The sequence below is a fragment of the Schistocerca piceifrons genome, chromosome 8 (genome assembly GCF_021461385.2).
Source record: "Schistocerca piceifrons isolate TAMUIC-IGC-003096 chromosome 8, iqSchPice1.1, whole genome shotgun sequence".
NCBI classification, from domain to species: Eukaryota; Metazoa; Arthropoda; class Insecta; order Orthoptera; family Acrididae; genus Schistocerca; species Schistocerca piceifrons.
Window position 1 is genome coordinate 397,798,825 of NC_060145.1, and position 22,873 is coordinate 397,821,697.

At 43.0% G+C, this 22,873-nt stretch overlaps 1 protein-coding gene across 1 annotated transcript in view; it reads right to left on the reverse strand.

The window, feature by feature from the left end:
- The window catches only part of LOC124712379 (farnesol dehydrogenase-like), a 60,610-nt gene that overhangs the window by 15,329 nt on the left and 22,408 nt on the right, over window positions 1–22,873 (reverse strand). The window contains exons 2-4 of the mRNA XM_047242674.1: window positions 21,023–21,191; window positions 10,640–10,769; window positions 8,965–9,097 (exon numbers count right to left, since the gene is read on the reverse strand). Coding sequence (XP_047098630.1) covers window positions 8,965–9,097; window positions 10,640–10,769; window positions 21,023–21,191 — 432 coding nt within the window. The remainder of the gene's footprint in view (window positions 1–8,964; window positions 9,098–10,639; window positions 10,770–21,022; window positions 21,192–22,873) is intronic.

Sequence of the window (22,873 nt, forward strand, 5' to 3'; positions counted from 1 at the left end):
GGGAAACACTGTGGAAAGCAGTATCTAAAGTAATACTGAGCATCTGGCAGGAGGGGAGCATGCCATTGGAGTGGAAAAAGGCTATAATGTGCCTCATACATAAAAAAGGAGATAAATTAAACTCTCAGAGCTATCAAGGAATCTCCCTGCTGAATACTACGTATAAAGTGTTCTCCAAGATCCTAACTAGGAGGTTTATTCCCTATGTGGAAGAGAGAATTAAAGACTATCAGAGTGGCTTTAGAAGAAATAGGTAGATATTCACACTGCATATATTACTTGAAAAATGTTATGAATATCAAATAAAAATACACCAGCTTTACATTGATCTTAAACAAGCCTATGATAGCATCTCAAGACTGGCATCACAGAATGTAATGAAACTTACTATGGTGACCTCAGTGAAACCAACTGCAAAGTAAAAATACTGGGCAAAATCTCCAGAGAAATGGAAGTGAAGAAGGGTCTGAGACAGAGTGAGAATATCTCCTCACTGCTATTCAACCTTTGCCTAGAAAAAGTCGTAATTCAGATAGTGTGAAATAGAGGAGGAACCATTTTTAATCAATCACTGTAACATGTAGCCTACACAGATGGTTTGGCATTATTCGCATGAAGCACTGGTGTGCTGACTAAAGCCAATGAACAACTGGAGAGAGGTACAAGAGAACTTGGCCTGGTAGTCAATGTCGAAAAAATCAAATATATGGCAATGACTAAACAATGAAATCAACCAAACCTCAAGATAACCGACAAGGAATTTGAAAGGGTGAGAGACTTCAGGTATCTTGGATTGACTAGCACAGAGACAAATGACATCGGCAGCAAGGTGAAAGCTAGAACAGCAGGCAACAGATTCTACTCAGCTGCACTACCCATGCTTAGGAGCTCACTTCTATCATGAAAACCTAAAACCCTCATTTGCAAAACAATTATAAGACCAGTTGTTGTGTATGGTGTCAAGACATGGACCATGATTGCAAATGAGGAAAAGATTCTTAGCATTTGGGAGAGAAAGCTTCTGCGTAAGATATATGGCACAATGTACAGTCGAGAAGATTGGTGCATCCATCCAAATACAGGACTAGAAGAATTTTTTAAAGAACTTGACATTGTCACCACCACTGCAGTGGGCAGGACACATGATCAGAATGGAAGAAGACAATTTTGATGGCAAGACTGGAGGCAGATGACGGAAGGGACATTCCAGAAAGATATGAGTGGACTGAATTCAAGACATGAAAAAGTTGGGTGTCAGAGGATGGAGCCAGAAAGCCCTGGACCGGATAGAATGGCAAGATATTATGATGCAGGCCAAGGCCCTACAAGGGCTGTAGAACTGAGGGGTAAGTGAGTAAGTCTACCATTAGACTGTAAACAGTGTAGATTATGGGAGGTATGTCCCTTGGTCAGCACTGGAAAATATCTTGCCCTCTCAGTGTGGCATCATGCTGTACCTAGTACCTGTAGAGTATCCAGTTTTCCCACGAAAGCATCATACACACAATAAAGAAAGGAAGTATTAACACAGTATGAAACTCAACAATTTCTCGTCATCTGGCTTTCACCGCACTCTATGAACTCCTCCACTTCCTCATGCAGAAGCTTCAGGCAGATATGATGGTCTGCTGTATGGTGGTTGGCCACTTCAGTGGCAAGACACAACAATATAAGGTCGCCTGTTGGCTGTTGCTATGATCAGATCACTTTCTGTGGCAATTTGAAACCCCCCATTACACACTGTGCACTATGGAAAAGCCAGATGTCTGGCATATAACGAAAACTGTAGCATGTTAAACAGGCCAATGTTTTGGTTGTCATTAATGAGACTGAATAGTTTTCAGGACAAAGAAATTTTACCCGAGAAGTGTGTTTGAATTTTTGGTAGACAGTGTTTTCCTTCTTTGTATGAGCTTACATTACAAAGCTCCTGTAGTGGAGGTGTTGCAATTGTCTAGCGAGACATCTGAAGGGGCAAGTCGTACAGCGCACTGTTTTTTTCCAGTATTTTTCTGGTGTCATTTCCAGTCGTGTGTGCTGCCTCTGCAGTGGGAAGCCAGAGTTATGTCGAGCTGGAAAATTAGGGAGAGGGCAAAGTACAGACAGAAAGCGAGCTGCAAATGTCACTGGGCTGGAGAATCAGACAAACGATTCTGTCAATGAATTTGTCTTCTAAATAGCCCTGCACGTGTTCAATACTTATTGACAAGACTACTTTGTCAAACCTTCAATACAGGGCTACTATAAATGATTAAATCGTTTTCAGAATTCTATATTTTCCAAAGTATTACTGTGCAAATATGATTGACGCATGAATAGAACTGTAAACTAACTGAGTTAGGAGTGCAGTGCCTTGGCAAAATGACGACAACGCAAGAAAAGAGTTTTTGGTGTGTTGGAACATACGAGATGTTTATCACTTACAACAGTGCAGCGTGTACTCAGAATGAATTGTGGAGGAGAACAGCCATGTGAACAGAGCACTGTGCATTGGTGTCGACAGTTTATGGACACTGTGTTGTCTCTGTAAACAGAAGAGAACCGATTGACCAAGTATGCCAGATGCAAACCTGGAGAGAATGAGGAAAAGTTTTGTATGCAATCCCGAAAATTGAACGCTCCGGTCAAGCCACGAACTCGTGCAACAGTTTCTACCATAAACTTAGGGCGGCGCCTTCAATTTTGTGTTACAATGCAGGAAGCACTTGAGGACGAATATTTCGCCAAGAAGCTGATATTGAGCGGCGAATCAACCTTTCATTTGTCTGGAAAGAGTAATCGCCACAATGTGAGTGAATATGGGGCACTGAAAATCTTCTTGAAACTATGGTGCATGAAGGAGATTCGCAGAAGATTAATGTTTTCTGTGCAGTGTCACAGACTTAGCTGCATGGGCTGGTTTTCTTCTTTGAGAAGACTGTATGGGGTACCTCTTTCCTTGATATCTTGCAGTTGTGATTGTCTGGAAAACTGATTGCTGATTCCGAGAATTTCACCTTCCAACAAAATGGGGCACTCCCTCACTGGAGTATCAATGTCAGATGCTACCTAAACGAACAATTTCCACATCGCTGGATTGGGTGTAGTGGTGAAGATGAAGTTGCTCAGTTCCCTTGGCCCGTAGGTTGCCTGACCTGATGCCTTGTCGCTTTTCCCTTTGGGGATAGAGTAAGGATCATGTATACGTACCTCAAATGCCAAGAACACTGAAACAGATCAAAAGACCCATCAATGCTGCTGTGATGATCAGTGATGGGATGTTGCTACATAAGGTATTGAACGAACTTGGCTACTGCTAGGAAGTGTGTTGTGCGACCATAGGACACTCACAGAACATCTGTAGTGAGCAGATTGCAAACTTGATGAGATCTGTTCAAGTATTAGTCATAGTTGTATATGTCATACACTGAAAAATACAGAGCCTTGAAAACGAATGATTCATTTATAGTAGTACTGTATATTGGAGCGATTCTAAAGCCATCATTAATTTAGTCAAAATTGTTTGACTTCAGTTTGCAACTCGACTTCATAAGGTTAAGATGTCGAACACGCAAAAGAAGTACGTGCTTCAGTCATTAACTATTACTGTCAAAATAGGAAATAGGACCGCAAATAGCGTCAAAAGGGGCGAGTTGTCGCATTTCAGTATACTGACTGCAGTCAGAAACATGGACCAAACAGATTTCGTAAATTATATTCGGATGAGTCCTGCATCATATGAGAAATTACTTATGGTGATGCTACATACAATAAAAAGCAAAATACCTTAATGAGAAACGTAAGTTCGCTCAACAAGAGCTTAGGAGTAACTTTGAGATTTTTGGCGAAAGGCGTCTGTTGAAAGGAAGATTTCTTCAACTCGGTCGAAACATTGGTGTATTTTAGTAGTTTGGTGTTTTAAGTATTTTATTAGATAAGGCAGCGACACATCCAGAAAGATTTTGATGAAACTGACTTCGACCATGATAGCCTACTGATTTAGAACAATTAATAAAATTGTTATGGAAGCCTTTGGAGCAACTATATTGGACCTGCGAGGATATATTCAGGTAATTAAAGAAAAACAGTCTTTTTTTACGTTTTATTATAATTTGGTGAGGCTGTCTGCGTTTCATCCACACCAGATATATATTGCACGACAAAAAAGTGAAGCACCAAGAAAGGGAGGAGGAAACAAAATGAAACTTCACGGGTTGAGATCATATGTTATGTTCTTTCAGGGATTACGCAATCGAGTCAAATTTACAAAGAACTTGGCAGCATGAGCTCTCTTATCAATATGACATTTCACCCCCCCCCCCCTCCCCAGCTGGATGCATGCAATGGGTATCAAAAAAGCGATTGGCCCTAGATATCCTGAATACTGACACTGGGATGGAGTTTACATTCAAGCTGGTACTAAACATGTTCTATCACAGACATGTCAGGGGAACATACTGGCAACGAGAGTAACTCAACATCACGCTGACAGTTCATAGAGACATGTGTCATGCGTTGGTGAGCATTGTCCTATTAAAAAATGGCATCACGACACTGTCACATGAGAGGTAATACCAGCTGTGACCTGAAGTCGTAGCTAATGGCTTCCCACACCATGCCAGGAGCAACAATGATGTGCCCCTCAAAAACACTACAAGAACCCCAGGTCATTGCCATACCTGCAGGCGATGGTCACCTTGGAGAGTGCAGAACTACAATTCATCACTGGGCACAGTCATCAGCAGTTCATTCTTCCCAGTTATGGCACCACTCCAAACGCAACTGTTTGTATTGTGGTATTAACATCAAAGTGAGCATGGGACAGTAGTTCTGTATCCCGGCTGCTGGAAGTCTCTGTCCAATGGTGTGGTATGCCACAGAATGTTGCTGACTGTCCATTACTTGTTATAGGTTGTCAGGTGCAATTGTGAAGGGGTTCCAGTATGTCTGGTGCACAATAGGGCGATCCTCCCTTATGGTGGTGATATGTAGTCGACTGGTATCTTGATGATGAGTGTGCCCACCCCTGCATTCCTGTGCAGTCCTACATCAGGCCACTGTCACACCTGAATGCCCCACAAATCTCAATATTGCGTGATTTGACCATAGTGTCAAATGGAGACCCGCAATGAGACCTCTTTCAAACTGTCTCATGTGGCACTATCTCACAATGGGTAAGCGGCACCTCTGTGTCTTTCACAGTGATCACTCAACTTCTAATGCTGTTCACACTCTTTATATACCCTATCAAGTCTGGTTACACCACTAGACATGAACAGCAGTAATGCACTCTGGTGGCAATTCTAACTGTTGCAGAGAATTGCAATCGTAATCGTTTACATACCCAACACTGGAATATACATATGCAAAGATACATTGGCATCCAACCATATCTTCGGGGTGTTTCACTTTTCTTGTCAGGTAATGTAATGTCCATGAACCATGGACCTTGCCGTTGGTGTGGAGGCTTGCATGCCTCAGCGATAAAGATAGCTGTACCATAGGTGCAACCACAACCGAGCGGTATTTGTTAAGAGGCCAGACAAACATGTGGTTCCTGAAGAGGGGCAGCAGCCTTTTCAGTAGTTGCAGGGGCAACAGTCTGGATAATTGACTGATATGGCCTTGTAACATTAACCAAAACGGCCTTGCTGTGCTGGTACTGCGAACGGCTGAAAGCAAGGGGAAACTACAGCCGTAATTTTTCCCGAGGGCATGCACCTTTACTGTATGGTTAAATGATGATGGCGTCATCTTGGGTAAAATATTCCTGAAGTAAAATAGTCCCCCATTCGGATCTCCGGGCGGGGACTACTCAGGAGGACGTCGCTATCAGGAGAAAGAAAAGTGGCATTCTACGGATCGGAGCGTGGAATGTCAGATCCCTTAATCGGGCAGGTAGGTTAGAAAATTTAAAAAGGGAAATGGATAGGTTAAAGTTAGATATAGTGGGAATTAGTGAAGTTCGGTGGCAGGTGGAACAACACTTATGGTCAGGTGAATACAGAGTTATAAATACAAAATCAAATAGGGGAAATGCAGGAGTAAGTTTAATAATAAATAAAAAAAAATAGGAGTGTGGGTAAGCTACTACAAACAGCATAGTGAACGCATTATTTTAGCCAGGGTAGACACGAAGCCCACACCTACTAAGCAGTACGAGTTTATATGCCAACTAGCTCTGCTGATGATGAAGAGATTGAAGAAATGTATGATGCGATTAAAGTAATTATTCAGATGGTTAAGGGAAATGAAAATTTAATAGTCATGGGGGACTGGAAGTCGATAGTAGGGAAAGGAAGAGAAGGAAAAGTAATAGGTGAACATGGACTGGGGGTAAGGAACGAAAGGGGAAGCCACCTGGTATAATTTTGTGCAGAGCATACTTGTAACTTAATCATAGCTAACACTGGGTTTAAGAATCATGAAAGAACGTTGTATACATGGAAGAGGCGTGGAGAAACTGGAAGATTTCAGATGGATTATATAACGGTAAGACAGAGATTTAGGAACCAGATTTTAAATTGTAAGACATTTCCAGGGGCAGATGTGGGCTCTGATCACAATTTATTGGTTAGGAAATGTAGATTACAACTGGAGAAACTGCAAAAAGGTAGTAATTTAGAGAGATGGGACCTGGATAAACTGAAAGACCCGGAGGTTCTAGACAGTTTCAGAGAGAACATTAGGGAACGGTTGACAAATACAGGGGAAAGAAATACAGCAGAAGAAGAAGGGGTAGCTTTGAGAGATGAGTTAGTGAAGGCTGCAGAGGACCAAGTAAGTAGAAAGAAGAGGGCTAGTAGAAATCCTTTGCTAACAGAAGAGATATTGAATTTAATAGATGAAAGGAGAAAATACAAAAATTCAGTAAATGAAGCAGGCGAAAAGGAATACAAATGTCTTAAAAATGAGATTGGCAGGAAGTGCAAAATGGCTAAGCAATGATGGCTAGAGGACAAATGAGGTACAGGCATATATCACTAGGGGTAAGATAGATACTGTCTACAGGAAAATTAAATATACGTTTGGTGAAAAGAGAACCAGCAAGATGAATATCAAGAGCTCAGATGGAAAACCAGTCCTAAGCAAATTTGGAAAAGCAGAAAGATGGAAGGAGTATATAGAGGTCTATACAAGTGCCATGTACTTGAGGGCAATATTATGGAAACAAAAGAGGACATAGATGAAGATGAAATGGGAGATATGATTGTGCATGAAGATTTTGACAGAGCACTGAAAGACCTAAGACAAAAAAAGACCTGTGGAATAGACAACATTCCATTAGAGCTACTGAAGCCTTGGGAGAGCCAGCCAAGACAAAACCTACCATCTGGTTTGCTCACCATCTTGCTCGATGTATGACACAGGCGAAATACCCTCATACTTCAAGAAGAATATAATAATTCCAGTCTCAAAGAAAGCAGGTGTTGACAGATGTGAAAATTACCGACCTATCAGTTTAATAAGTCACAGCTGCAAAATACTAACGCGAATTCTTTAAAAACGAATGGAAAAACTGGTAGAAGCTGACCTCGAGGAAGATCAGCTTCGATTCCGTAGAAATGTTGGAAAACGGGAGGCAATACTGATCCTACGACTTATCTTAGAAGCTAGATTAAGGAAAGGTAAACCTACATTTTTAGGATTTGTAGAGAGAGCGTTTGACAATGTTGACTGGAATACTACTCTCTCTCAAATTCTGAAGGTGGCAGGGGTTCGTTGTGAAAACGCTTCACTTTCTGGACTGGAATCTTTCGCCGACAGAGTCATCGCCTACAAGACTTAGCATTGTGAAATTGACCCGAAGACACAAAACAGACCTAGTTATGTTCATAGTAATACGCCATTTACATTGTATACACGCTCATGTAGAAAAGTTAGTAATGACGAAAAAATACATGTATGGATGAAAGGACTTGGTGTACTTGTTGAAAATGGCGGGGTACAGTTTATACAGAAACCAAATGGCAGTTACAAGAGTAGAGAGGCATGATAGGGAAGCAGTGGTTGAGATGGGTGTATGACAGGGTTGTAGCCTATCCCCGATGTTATTCAATCTGTATATTGAGCAAGCAGTAAAGGAAACAAAAGAAAAATTTGGTGTTGGAATTAAAATCGATGGAGAAGAAATTAAACCTTTGAGGTTTGCGGATGACATTGTAATTCTGCCAGAGACAGCAAAGGACTTGGAAGAGCAGTTGAACGGAATGGACAATGTCTTGAAAGGAGGATATAAGAGGAACATCAACAAAAGCAAAACAAGGATAATCGAATGTAATCGAATGAAGTAAGATGATGCTGAGGGGATTACAGTAGGAAATGAGACACTTCAAGTAGTAGATGAGTTTTGCTATTTGGGGAGCAAAATAACTGATGATGGTCGAAATAGAGAATGTAGACTGGCTACGGGAAGGAAAGCGTTTCTGTAGAAGCGAAATTTGTCAACATCAAGTATAGATTTAAGAGTCAGGAAGTCTTTTCTGAAAGTATTCGTATGGAGTGTAGCCATGTGTGGAAGTGAAACATGGACGATAAATAGTTCACAAAGAAGCTTTCGAAATGTCGTGCAACAGAAGAATGCTGAAGATTAGATGGGTAGATCACGTAAGTAATGAGGAGGCACTGAATAGAATTGGGGAGAATAGAAAATTGTGGCACAATCTGACTAAAAGAAAGGACTGGTTGGCAGGACACGTTCTGAGGCATGAAGGGATCACCAATTTAGTATTGCAGGGTATCGTGGAAGGTAAAAATAGTAGAGGGAGACTAAGAGATGAATACACTAAGCAGATTCAGAAGGATGTAGGTTACAGTAGTTGCGCAGAGATGGGAGGCTTGCACAGAATAGAGCAGCATAGCTGCATTAAATCAGTCTCCGGACTGAAGACCACAACAACAACAGTGTAAACGCACCACGTTCGCAGCTTGCTAGCTCCACAGCGTCTGCTAGCGCAGCTTGCTCCTTGCTAAGGTGTCTCTTACCGAGACCTTGATGCCAGCCCTGCCGGTCTTCACAAGCTCTCGGCGCAGTCCTTCAGTGAGGGCCGTCACGGCGTGCTTGCTGGCGGCGTAGGCGGCCGCTCCAGGCAGGGACGGAACCCAGTGCCCACCCACACTGCAACAGACAGGAGCTATTACAGCACCAACTTCAATGTCAACCCGACAGAGTGTAGTTACATCACTGTTGTGCAACGTAAAATGCGATCTCGCCCTTTGAAAGTCCGGAGTTCACAAGAGAACCACCAAGGGTGGCATTAGATACAGTAATGTCTAAAAGTTAAACATACAATGATGGAAAAAAAAGACTTAACACCAAGGATTTGTGCGACATAAACGAAAGTTGGTAGGCGTTTTTCTACATTTCAAAGATGATGTCTTTTCAAATTTCGCGCCTGTCGCAAAAGAGTGTCGATAATAGAGGCACTATAAGTATATAAATCAGGTTTGCCGTAAATACACGTTTTAACGGTCGTCAGCCTCAATTACCTTCGGACGTGGTGAGTTGATGTTAGTCAAGAATGCGCGTAAGACGACAAAGACGCAATTACCAACACCTTACCTAGTTTGAACGAGATAGTGTAATAGGGCTATGAGAAACTGAATGTTCCTTCTGTGATATTGCAGAAAGGTTTGGCAGGAACATAGTCCCTGTACACGGTTACTTGTAGCGGTGGTAACGAGAATGTACGGTGGCAGTAAGACCGGTATCGGAATGGCAACATGGTCTACATAACGCTATTGTAACCCAACATGCTCTACATAGTGTCGACATGTTGCCTTGGCCTGCTCGATCACCAGCAAATATGGGGCATCACCGGAGGTCAACTCCAGCGTTTGCGTGCTTGCATTAAACATTCTGGCGGTTACACTGGTTATTAATGTTCCAGCATTTGATATTTGCAATGGCTTGTCTCGCGCTTACATTAACTTGTCATCTTGCATTGTTAATCACTTAAGTATGTTACCTAGGCAAATGTAATCCCGATATTTCATTATTCTACTTTAATTATATTCTAGTGCTGCGATTTTTTCGGTCAGTCTATTAAATGAACACGAGAGAGAAAGAGAAAGCGAGAGAGATAGAGAGATAAAAAGGGCCAAGATTGGAGAGCAGAATAAAGCTTAAACATGAAACGTTCAACAAACAAGGGAAGCTACAAAACTGAATTGACACGGAAGAGATACCAAAATTGCAAAAATCTTTTCCACAACAGTAAGATCGTAAGTATGGGATTAGGTTTAAGTAGTTCTAAGTCCAGAGGATTGATGACATCAGATGTCCCGTAGTGCTTAGAGCCATTTGAACCATTACGTACTGTTAATCATTGTTGTGTTATATAGAATATTATTATTCACAGACCATGTAAATTAATGTCTGTATATATTGCCTAGATTGTAAGCACTATGACGTGTCCTGAGTTACAAGCACATGGCTGTATGAAAGGTAATTTTAGCGGACCAATAAAAATCACAATTACTCAAATGGAACGAGAAGAAATCCCAATACTCCCCTTGACATGGTCTTCACAGTGGGCTACAGAGTATAGACGTGGGTCTAAATAACATGGTACAACAATTATGAACAGTAAAGAAACGGCATAACAATATTAACTGGCCGCCAGCAACGATGTAAAAACATTGCCGCTTAGACTGTCACCTGTTGATGTGCACGATGTGTCCCGGCTGGGTGCTGCGCCGTTGCAGTCCGCGCAGGAACTCCCTGGTGCACACCTTAAGCGCCAGCACATTCACTTCCAGCATCTGGCGCCACTCGTCGGTCGCGCCGTCTGTACAGCGAACAACGACAGCACGTTAAGGCGAAGCAGCTACCGGATATATCGTCCAGCAGCAAAATAAAATCCGATTTTTACTAATTTCATTTATCATGTGGCACACAAACGAAAATGGGCCTCTCCGATGTGACATATAATCATATAAGTACATTTTGCGAAGTATGGCGATAAAATAAAGGCACTGTTGCAGTAAAATATTTTATTTCAAAAACATACCAATTTAGTTATTGTCAAACTCAATGTACTTCTCTTCTCTATACCTACAACGCTCCAAGCGAATTTTTCATTGATGGAAATATTGCTCTGTGAGCTTCTTCATGAAGCGCGCGGCTTTTTCTTTCACTGCTTCGATGGACCGAGATCTTGTTCCATTTAATGCGAATTTAGCCTTGTGGAACAGATAAAAGACGTATGACGCTAGGTGGGTGGTCTAACAGTGGGATGCTGTGCTTTGCTAGAATTCTCTTAACAGGCAATGCGGTCTGAGCCGATGCGTTGTCTCGATGCAAAATCCACGACTCGTTTTTTCACAATTCGCGTCGCTTTTCTCGTATTTTCTCACGGAGTTGAGCAAGAGTCTGAAAGTAGTAATGTTGATTAACAGTTTGACCTTGAGGAACCCAGTGAAGACACACTATATCGAAGAAAACAATCATCATCGTTTTGAATCTTGATTTGCTCATTCGAGCTTTTCTCGCTCTCGGTGTAGATGGGTTCATCCATTGCATGCATTGGCGCTTAGTTTCTGGATCGTACATTAAGTGAAAAACCAAGATTCGTTACACATCATCACTCTGTCCAAGAAATTAGTATAATTTTCAGTCGTGTTCAAAGCGTCTGTACAAACATTTTCACGAGCTTCTTTTTGTGCGATCGTAATAATTTTCGACACCAGTTTCGCACACACTTTTCGCACGTTAAATTGGTTATGTAAAATTTGCCTTTCGCATTCTGTGTCAATTTCTACAGTTTCAGCAATCGACCGAGTTCTCAACCAACGGTCAGGCGAACCAGATTACGTAGTTTTTCTATATTTTCATCCGTTTTGTATGCTGAAGGTCGTTCCGGATGTGAGTCATCTTCAACGTCATTTCGGCCATCTCAGCCATATTGAAAACGCTTGAACTACTCGTGCACGTGATAAACAGCCTCCACTATATACTTCTTTTCATAAAAATAGCTTTCAGTAGCAATTTTTCCAACTTGTATGTGAAACTTCAGACTTCAAGAAGAATATAATAATTCCAATCCCAAAGAAAGCAGGTGTTGACAGATGTGAAAATTACCGAACTATCTGTTTAATAAGCCACAGCTTCAAAATACTAACACGGATTCTTTACAGACGAATGGAAAAACTAGTAGAAGCCGACCTCGGGGAAGATCAGTTTGGATTCCGTAGAAACGGTGGAACACGTGAGGCAATACTGACCTTACGACTTATCTAAGAAGAAAGATTAAGGAAAGGCAAATCTACGTTTCTAGCATTTGTAGACTTAGAGAAAGCTTTTGACAATGTTGACTGGAATACTCTCTTTCAAATTCTAAAGGTGGCAGGGGTAAAATACAGGGAGCGAAAGGCTATTTACAATTTGTACAGAAACCAGATGGCAGTTATAAGAGTCGAGGGACATGAAAGGAAAGCAGTGGGTGGGAAGGGAGTGAGACAGGGTTGTAGGCTCTCCCCGATGTTATTCAATCTGTATATTGAGCAAGCAGTAAAGGAAACAAAAGAAAAATTCGGAGTAGGTATTAAAATCCATGGAGAAGAAATAAAAACTTTGAGGTTCGCCGATGACATTATAACTCTGTCAGAGACAGCAAAGGACTTGGAAGAGCAGTTGAATGGAATGGACAGTGTCTTGAAAGGAGGATATAAGATGAACATCAACAAAACCAAAACTAGGATTATGGAATGTAGTCGAATTAAGTCGGGTGATGCTGAGGGAATTAGATTAGAAAATGAGACACTTAAAGTAGTAAAGGAGTTTTGCTATTTGGGGGGCAAAATAACTGATGATGATCGAAGTAGAGAGGATATAAAATGTAGACTGGCAATGGCAAGGAAAGCGTTTCTGAAGAAGAGAAATTTGTTAACATCGAGTATAGATTTAAGTGTTAGGAAGTCATTTCTGAAAGTATTTGTATGGAGTGTAGCCTTGTATGGAAGTGAAACATGGACGATAAATAGTTTGGACAAGAAGAGAATAGAAGCTTTCGAAATGTGGTGCTACAGAAGAATGCTGAAGATTAGGTGGGTAGATCACGTAACTAATGAGGAGGTATTGAATAGGATTGGGGAGAAGAGAAGTTTGTGGCACAACTTGACCAGAAGAAGGGATCGGTTGGTATGGCATGTTCTGAGGCATCAAGGGATCACCAATTTAGCGTTGGAGGGCGGTGTGGAGGGTAAAAATCATGGAGGGAGACCAAGAGATGAATACACTAAGCAGATTCAGAAGGATGTAGGTTACAGTAGGTACTGGGAGATGAAGAAGCTTGCATAGGATAGAGTAGCATGGAGAGCTGCATCAAACCAGTCTCAGGACTGAAGACCACAACAACAACAACATGTGAAACTTCACGACAAATGGAAATGAAATGAGCGTATGGCATCGTTGGCCGGGAGGCCTCATTCGGGGAAGTTTGGCAGCCAAGTCCTATTCCATTCGACGCCACATTGGGCGACTTGCGCGCCGGTGATGAGGACGAAGTGATGATGAAGACGACACAACACCCAGTCCACGAGCGGAGAAAATCTCCAACCCGACCGGGAATCGAACCCGGGCCCGCTTGTACGTTACCACCAAGCTAAGCAGGCGGACTTCACGACAATTCGTTGCTCTATTATTACACATCATTTTTCCGACAAAACGAAGTAACAGCTGTTAGCAAACGGAGGGCACAGCCACACTGGTTTGCCTACTGACACCTGAGGTGCTGCATTCGACTGAGAAGGCTTTGCGCTTCACAGCTATTGGTCGTTCATATTTGGCTCAAGCGTACTTAATCTGCGACAACACCTGTCCCCTTATTTTATAGCCATACCACTTATTACAGTCAGCTGAATGGCATCATTATTTATGTGGCAATGCTCTTAGGTGATTTTAGATGCAAGGCTTATACAAAAATAGTACTCGTTTTCAAAAATACCATTTAATGGACTAAAATAATTAATTCCCAAATTTTCTCTGTTGTAGTAAATAGTAAAATGATTTTCAATAATTACCATGAAAAATAACAATAACAATATTCAATCAATCAGTGGCATATAGCGAACCAACCACATCCGTGTATTCTGGTGGTGATGAGCTGCTTCACACTGCTACACTGATTTGCTGACATTTTCATAGTGATGCCTAACAGTTGGCAGCTCTTGCGCATGGTAAAAAGCTTGAACATTCACAAATATGTACCACAGGATTCCATTACGAAGAAATACTTCTTTTGCAGCTATGACACAGTAAAAGTTAGTGTACACAACTGTAGCCAGAGGGTCTAAAAGGGATAAGATGAATCGACATGGAGAAGTGAATTTCAGTTAATGGCCGGAACTAGTTACTGCTTGGTATTTGTCTCTTGTACAGTAGATAATCTGACCTGTGAGTACTATTGAAGTAGTTCACAGTGCCGACGACTGATTAGCTAGGCCAAGTGGCTAGGTGGGCTGAGAGATGACAGACAAGTAGTCGTGTCTGATAGAGATCGTTTCTACCAATTGTTGAAAGCATCTGACATTCTTATAAAGGCTTTTGGTCTGACACCTCACTAAGTTCGTTCGTCCTCTGTTAGAATATTGCTGCGCGGTGTGGGATCTTTACCAGGTGGGATTGACGGAGGACATCGAAAGGGTGCAAAAAAGGGCAGCTCGTCTTGTATTATCACGTAATAGGGGAGAGAGTGTGGCAGATATTATATGCGAGTTGGGATGGAAGTCATTAAAGCAAAGACTTTTTCGTCGCGGCGAGATCTATTTACGAAATTTCAGTCACCAACTTTCTCTTCCGAATGCGAAAATATTTTGTTGAGCCCAATCTACATAGGTAGGAATGATCATAAAAATAAAATAAGAGAAATCAGAGCTCGAACAGAAAGGTTTAGATGTTCGTTTTTCCCGCGCGCTGTTCGGGAGTGGAATGGTAGAGAGATAGTATGATTGTGGTTCGATGAACCCTCTGCCAAGCACTTAAATGTGAATTGCAGAGTAATTATGTAGATGTAGATGTAGAAGTAAATGTGTCTGTTAGAGTAACAAATTGATTGAAGAAAGAGTAATGACTTGCTACTCAAGCAAACCATTTCTGTTAACCCTAGGAGAGTTACACATCTTCTGTATCCTAACCTCTTCTACCAAGCAGGTTTTCTTCCTCTCATCTCCGCTACAAAGGTTGATTTCAAAGCAAACTGAACCCACAATGTCGTCAACGTCCTCATTGCGTCACACAGCAGTACTGGACCTGTGCAGGAAGCTACACAAAAGATGCACGGCGAACGCAATGACAGCCCCATTAACGCGTTTACTGTGCGATATGTGGAGGCTGCAGATCAGCGCATAGGTGGTTCTGTGATTTTTGAGTGCGTTTTTCGTACCATGACTTGGATCTTCTTATTCAGGTTACCGTGAACGTGGCCCAGGATGTATCTTCCAACATTCGCGGTGACCAAGTGTTGCCATTTCTCCGACATTTTCATGATGAGTGTTCTTTCGATACTGCCCTCTTCCAAGATGACAACACCCGGGTTCACAGGGCTCCTCTCATTCGTTCCTGATTTGACGGACACTCAGACACTCTAGCACAACTGGACTGACCCACTAAATCATCCGATCTTAACCCCATAGAAAATATCTAGAATATTTGGAACAACAGGCGAAACACAGCATACAAAATGTACGAAATCTGGTGTCTCTGAGGAAGCTGATCATCAATAAGCGGCTTTATATGGATATAGCATACCTGAACCAGCCTTGTGGACTTTCTTCCTCGCCGAACTGAGGGCGTTATACAAGCTACAGGCGGCGTTACACAATATTCGCGTGGAGTCTCCAGGGAATGACTGAATATTATGTTCGGTATGCTGTCGTAGATAACAATTTCAGCAACTTGTGGAACGTACTGACTCTTAAAATTCTGCATGCAGACAGTCAAGTATGCGTCAAATGTAAATTTGTTGGATAGAAGTTTCTCCGCAGAATCGACGTAAACAGAAACATATGGAACACACTTCCAAGAAGAAGAGGAAGGCTGATAAGACATGTGTTAAGACATCAGCGAATAACTTTCATGGTGCTAGAGAGAGCTGTGGAGACTGAAACTTGTGGGGGGAGTTACAGATTGGTAAACATCCAACAAATAATTGTGGATTTAGGGTGCAAGTTCTGCTGTGAGAAGAATAAGTTAGCGCAGGAGAGAAATTCGTGGCGGGCCACATCGAATCGATCAGAAGAGTGATGAGTTAACAAGAAAAGAAAAAAAAATCTGTCGTACGTTAACACTGTTTTTGAAATCGTTAGTCTCTTCGTGGAGGTATCCTCGATGAAACTTCGATAAAAAACGTCGATGCTACCCACCTGGTGCACTTTGTCGCGTGATGATGTCGATCACGCAGACTGAGCAGATATCGTCGCACGATCTCCCACACATACTAAATGAAAGATTGTGTTGGTCAGGGCAAACTGACGAACGCTAATAAGCGTGCGTGAATCTGAGGTGGACGTCGCGGTGGCCACAGTGGCCATGCTGTTTGGAGCCTACTAGTTACTCTCTCTTCGGGTTCTGCTGGAGTTTCATGCACCAGTAACTTCAGGTAACCCATAAGAAAAAAAAAATCTAACTGAGGGATTAAGAGTCGAGGATAGCGCTGGCCATGAGAGAGGACTTTTCCTTCCAATCTAATAATAAGAAGCAAGTTGATGGGTGCTTAACAACGAGTCTCTTTCCATATGAGCCAACACCATCTCAAATTATGCCGTGAGGACAATTCCTTACTAACAGCCTACAGCAGCTCTTGGTGGATCAAACGACTCAATTTCCCATTTCAACCCACGGCGATAAACATCTTCCAGTGACGATGGTGCCTGTTGTGAACTGGGCTCGGTACACTGCTTCCAGGCACTACGCCTTGGTATACTACACACTAGAAGCATTTCTGCAGAGTCCTCTAGTGAATAATACTTCATGTTCGACAACCAGTCATGAAATGTAGACAGTGGTAGATTCACTATGGAGACATTATTTGTCTGCTGCCTGGTGTGCTTCCATAGCGGCCACTCACTTGGCCTGCTCCCTCTGGGAGCAGCCAGGTGTGGGTCCAACACGGACAGGCGGGAAAGAGGTGCAGGTCATAATCACCTCCCCCACCAAAAAAAAAAAAAAAAAATCACTTGACAAAAAAGTGAATCACCCAGAAGGGGTGGAGGAAACGAAGTTAAGCTTCACTTGTATGTGATGGTATTTTAATGATTACAAAATCGAGTCAAATTTACCAAGAGCTTCGCAGTATGAGCCCACTTATCACTATGACATACCACACTCCCTCTGGCTTGCTTGCATGGACAGATTCGGTCTTCTGAGGGAGTTGGCGGTCAACTGTTTATCTTGTCCTTGTTATCGAGCGAAGTGGCGCAGTGATTAGCACACTGGACTCGCATTCGGGAGGACGACGGTTCATACCCGTCTCCGGCCGTCCTGATTTAGGTTTTCCGTGATTTTCCTAAATCGTTTCAGGCAAATGCCGGGATGCTTTCTTTGAAAGGACACGGCCGATTTCCTTCCCCATCTTTCCCTAAACCGAGCTTGAGCTCCGTCCCTAATGACAACGACTGCACGTTAAGCACTAATCTCCTCCCCCTCTGGTCCTTGATGTCCTGGATACCGGAAGTGGGATGGAGTGACATCCGAGCTGGTTCAATACACGTTCGGTCTGGGGAAAGAAGCGGGTCTAGAAAGAACTGGGTCTCTTGTTAGTCACAAGAGTACAACATCACACAGATAGTTCGCAGAGAGACGAATCAAGTGGCATTGTCCTGTTTAAAAGTGGTACCACGATACTGTTGTATGAGAGATAACACATAAGAACACAGCATGTTGTGATGTACCATTATACCGTCAGAGTTGCCTCAACCTCAGAGTTCCTTCAACCACTACCAGCTGTGACCTGACGTGATGCCTGATGGCTCCTCAAGCCATGACATCAGGAGTAATGCTGCAGTGCCCCTCCAAAACACTGGAAGAAAGGGACTTCTTCCCAGGTCGCCACCATAACTCCCAATGACGGTCATCCAGAGTAGTGCAAATTGAGATTCATTGCTGAACACGGTGAAAGGGTCCTGTAGTCCCCTTTCATTATCATTTTATTTGCTTCCCATTGATACAGAACTCTCTGGCATGCGTGAGTGAATGAATCTGGATGTGTTTCATTTTGCTATACAGTGGTTTAGTCTGCTGCAGAGAATCAACGGTAGTCGTACAGAATGGCCAACCCTTGTTGTTTTCAGGTAGGCAAAGTGGTTTGCTCCCCTTGTGTGAAAGTTACCGGTGTTAGGTTGGTGGCGGAATCCTCATCTCTTGGTTTTCCTGGCCACGGAGTCACGTGGGAGGCGTTGGAGTGTGTGAGATGGTCAGTCTGCTTCCAACTCGCCGAGGGTCTGCAGCCGAAGTGTCTTCGAAGAAGGGTGAGTTGACAAGCGCGTGGCGCGTTGTCTCATAGCAAGAGGGGAGCTTTTAGCTTTTGGTCTCGCATTTCATCTTATAATGATTGATTTGCTGGGTCGCAGCAAGGAATGCAAGGCTTTTGCAGATTTTCAGTTTGATTCCTAATGCAGACTTGACTTTCATCCGTACGAAGAACACAGCACAAAGGTGTTGCATATGTTGAAGCGCCCTCGGTTTAGTGTGAATGTTTGTGTGCCTGCAACTGCGTGTGTACGCATTCTAATCTTTTCCGATTCTTGGTAATTTTTGCTTCTTTGTGAATTTTCTTTGTCCCATTACTTTATGACGGTGGAAACCACCCACATGGGTTAATATTAGAGTTTGTTGGCCCTCTGTCATTATCCTTTGCCTCTTCAAATGTACCCTCTGTAAAATTATAATTGTCCGCAACTGCGTGGTTTGATGTTACTAAAATTGTGTCTCCGCGAACCATGTTGACACACGAGTCTGTTGTGAAATGTATAGCGTTTCACTAGCAATTGTACTTAGTTACCAGGCAACAGCAGTCTATATATGCATTACATCAGTGTTTTAAGGAATAAATAATTTTGCCTCCAATCTTATCCAGTGTACCGATGTTACGTCTCCCTTACCTACGCCATTTACCTTGTAGTTTTCCTTGTTAGCCCACCCATAGCGTTTCCATGCGCACAGGTCCAAAAATTAGTGTCCCTTTTTTATTTAAAACAAATGTTTTGGAATATATCTTGTTTTCAGGAATGTTGCTGCAAGCTGCACTTTCGCACAGTGTTCACGCACTCTTTACTTTATTCAGTATTTGATTCACGTGAACAATGCCTGGATCATATTAATAATTACATCCCATTCTTTATCAGTGACTTTACAATGAATGTTCTTTTGTGAGTTTTTCTTATGAATGATGATGAGGTCCCATACTCCGAGGAGCGTGGGCAACGACGCGGGAGACCCGCACCGCCGTACTAGGCAAGGTCCTAGCGGAGGTGTTTTGCTCCATTGCCTTCCTCCGACCGTAATGAGGATGAATGATGATGACGAAGACGACACAACAACACCCAGTCATTTCGAGGCAGGGAAAATCCCTGACTCCGCCGGGAATCGAACCCAGGGCCCCGTGCGCGGGAAGCGAGAACGCTACCGCTTTTTTTTTTTTTTTTTAATTGATCTCATTTTGTTCGTTGTATCTGCTCGGGGCGGATGTCGCAAGACACCCGTTTCAGTTCGTCGTTGATCCATTAACTCAGTTTTTTTTTTTTTTTTTTTTTTATTACAGAGGGGAACTAACCCTCTGACCGAACACGCTGAGTTACCGTGACAGCGCGCTAGACCACGAGCTGCGGACTTCTCTTATGAATAAATTAAGTAATTTTCCAGACTCAGCGCAACCTATTATTTGTCGTGTGGCTAGAGTTGGTCGCGACCCAATCTTTTACGTTGATTTGAATGTCAGATAGCATTTTCTTATTTAAAGTGCTCGTGGCTCTGTTAGCCATCAGAATACATTCAAAGTACGCTTCACGCTTCCTACACATATCGACCTTTTATTCACGCTACTGCTACTTACAACAGTGCAACACCATTTATCAGCAATCCATGCTTCCCCGTCACGGCGTACTTCCACATGCAGCCGTTGGAGGAGGAGGAGACTAGTGTTTAACGTCCCGTCGACAACGAGGTCATTAGAGACGGAGCGCAAGCTCGGGTGAGGGAAGGATGGGGAAGGAAATCGGCCGTGCCCTTTCAAAGGAACCATCCCGGCATTTGCCTGAAGCGATTTAGGGAAATCACGGAAAACCTAAATCAGGATGGCCGGAGACGGGATTGAACCGTCGTCCTCCCGAATGCGAGTCCAGTGTGCTAACCACTGCGCCACCTCGCTCGGTGCAGCCGTTGTGTTGTGGTGTTAACGACAGCCTAAACATGAAGTGGAAATTCCCTAGTCTACTGCTAGTCTCCGACCAATGGTGAGGGACGAAACGGAATGTTGCAGTGAGTTCATGACTTGCTGTTAGCTGGCAGCCACAGATGTGGTTATGACGTGCTTGGTGCACAATATGGCGATTCTCCTTTGTTTTCAGACGTGGTCGCCCAGTACGTTGACGATGAATATGCCTGGCCTCACATTCCTATGCATTGATCACTCAATATCTAATGTTGTTCACACCTCTTACATTACCTAGTAGCCGGTAACATCAGTAAAAATGAATGCTGAAGGACTTGGAAGTTCCCCTTATCATTCTGTTTATTGGTTTTTCCCCCCTTACCTTCTTCTCAGGCTTGACAATAAAGAAATTTGCAGCCCTTTTTATGGTCTCTTCTCCACTTATAGAATCATAATTTGGTCTTTTCACTTTTCACTTTCTCTATTGTACAACACCAAATACTACTCATCGTAGATAAAATCATAGTCAGTCCCAATTAAAATCGTGCTACTGAAGGAGGCTTCGGGAAGTTATTTACCTAAAAAAATGGTCTTGCACTTTCCTCTGTATACGATACATGACAAGAGTGTGGCCAACTAAAAGATACACGTAAACAGTATATTCGAAACGCCATTACCTGACAGGAGAGTCTCGTAGAAGAGGCCAGCATTATTAATGAGCACATCAATTCCACCAAAGTTGTCGCTGGCCCATTGGAAAGCACGCAGGATGTCTTCTTCCTTCGTGAGATCGCACTCCAAGACGTGAAGTTCACCACCTTGTTCTCGAGCAAGTTTCTCCACTTCCTGAAAAATTAACATTTAAGAGAAGATTTACAAAGGAAATCCAATATAATTCAGTGAAGCTGCTGTCAAACGGGTGGCATTTACCTCACATTTGGCTACAAATTATTTGTTTTTCCGTTCAGTTTTCAGACTTTAGTTCGCCACGAACTCCTGTGTCAACCTCTTCATCTCGATTATTTATTGGATGTATTCCAACCTCCGTCTTCTCCCACAGTTTTAGTCCTTTGATCCCTCTAGTGCAAAAAAGTTATTCCCTGATCTCTAAACATAATGTCTTAATACACGACCTACATTCGTTTGTTCATTGACTCTCAGGAGACCCTCCTACAAATAGTATGAACCAATAATTCAGTTTCTGATCTCCTATAACCAATCGTATTTCATGAAGTCACCAATAGCTGCAATCACATTTGTGCCACATGCCGTCTGGTCAAAGAGGCATTATAAGTGTTCTTTGAGCGTAGTGTTCCGTCACCCTGGTCTTAAATCACAGTTCTATGGCTTTGAGAGCCTGCTTCCACAGTGTGTGACTGGCAATATGCCTGATGCACAGGCACAACAAGTGAAATTGTTTTGACGGAAACTACTTGTTTTTATGGGGGATGTAATGCTGAGGTGGAACTGAGATATGAGAAAAGAGATTCTTATTAAAAGAGGTATTATAGCATGTTTCGTAATGTGAGGATCCATGTGGTGTGGCGCTACGGCAGGGTTCCGAGATTTCTGAAGTAATGTTGCTAGCATGCTCGCTACCTCGCCATACTGTTTACACTGATGACTGAGGAGGCAAAACATTATGACCGCCCGCTTATTAGCATACTTCTTCACATTTGGGATGCAATGCAGCAGCGATTCTGCGTGGCATGGACTCGACAAGTCCTTGGTAGGTTTCCGGAGGTATCAGATGTCTACGCAGATGGCACGCAATTCTCGTAAATTATGGGACGCTGCTTTTTGGACGTTGAGATGGCGCCATCGAACACTATTGTAGGACCTATGGACGCACAGGCGAATGTCTCCATAATACTGGCCCCAGCAGCCTGCATTTTTTGAGCATCCCTTCGCCTGGACGATGGCGTATCTGAACATCTACCTGGTATAACAAATGGCTCTGAGCACTATGGGACTTAACTTCTGAGGTCATAAGTCCCCTAGAACTTAGAACTACTCAAAACTAACTAACTTAAGGACATCACACACATACATGCCCGATGCAGGATTTGAACCTGCGACCGTAGCGGTCGCGCGGTTCCAGACTGTAGCGCCTAGAACCGCTCGGCTGGGTATAACAAGAAATGTGATTCATTCGATCAGGCGACACGTTTCTATCATTCCACGGCCCAATATCGACGATCCCGTCCCAACCGCAATCGTAATTGACGATCTAGTTGGGTCCACATGGGAACACGTATGAGTCGACTGCTGTGGAATCACATGTTCAACACTGTGCTCTGAACGGTGTGCTGCGAAACACCTGTGCCTGCACCAGCATTACACTTTGTCAGATTTGCCACATATTGTCAGCTTACAGTGCAGACAAGCCCACAACCTTCAAGTTCTGTGATTAGAAGTGGACGTCCAACACCTTGCCGCCTACTCGAGGATTCACCGTCCTTTCGCCACTTTCCGCAGATGCTCACGACAGTAGCACATGAACAGCCGATCAGCTTCGTCGTGTTCGA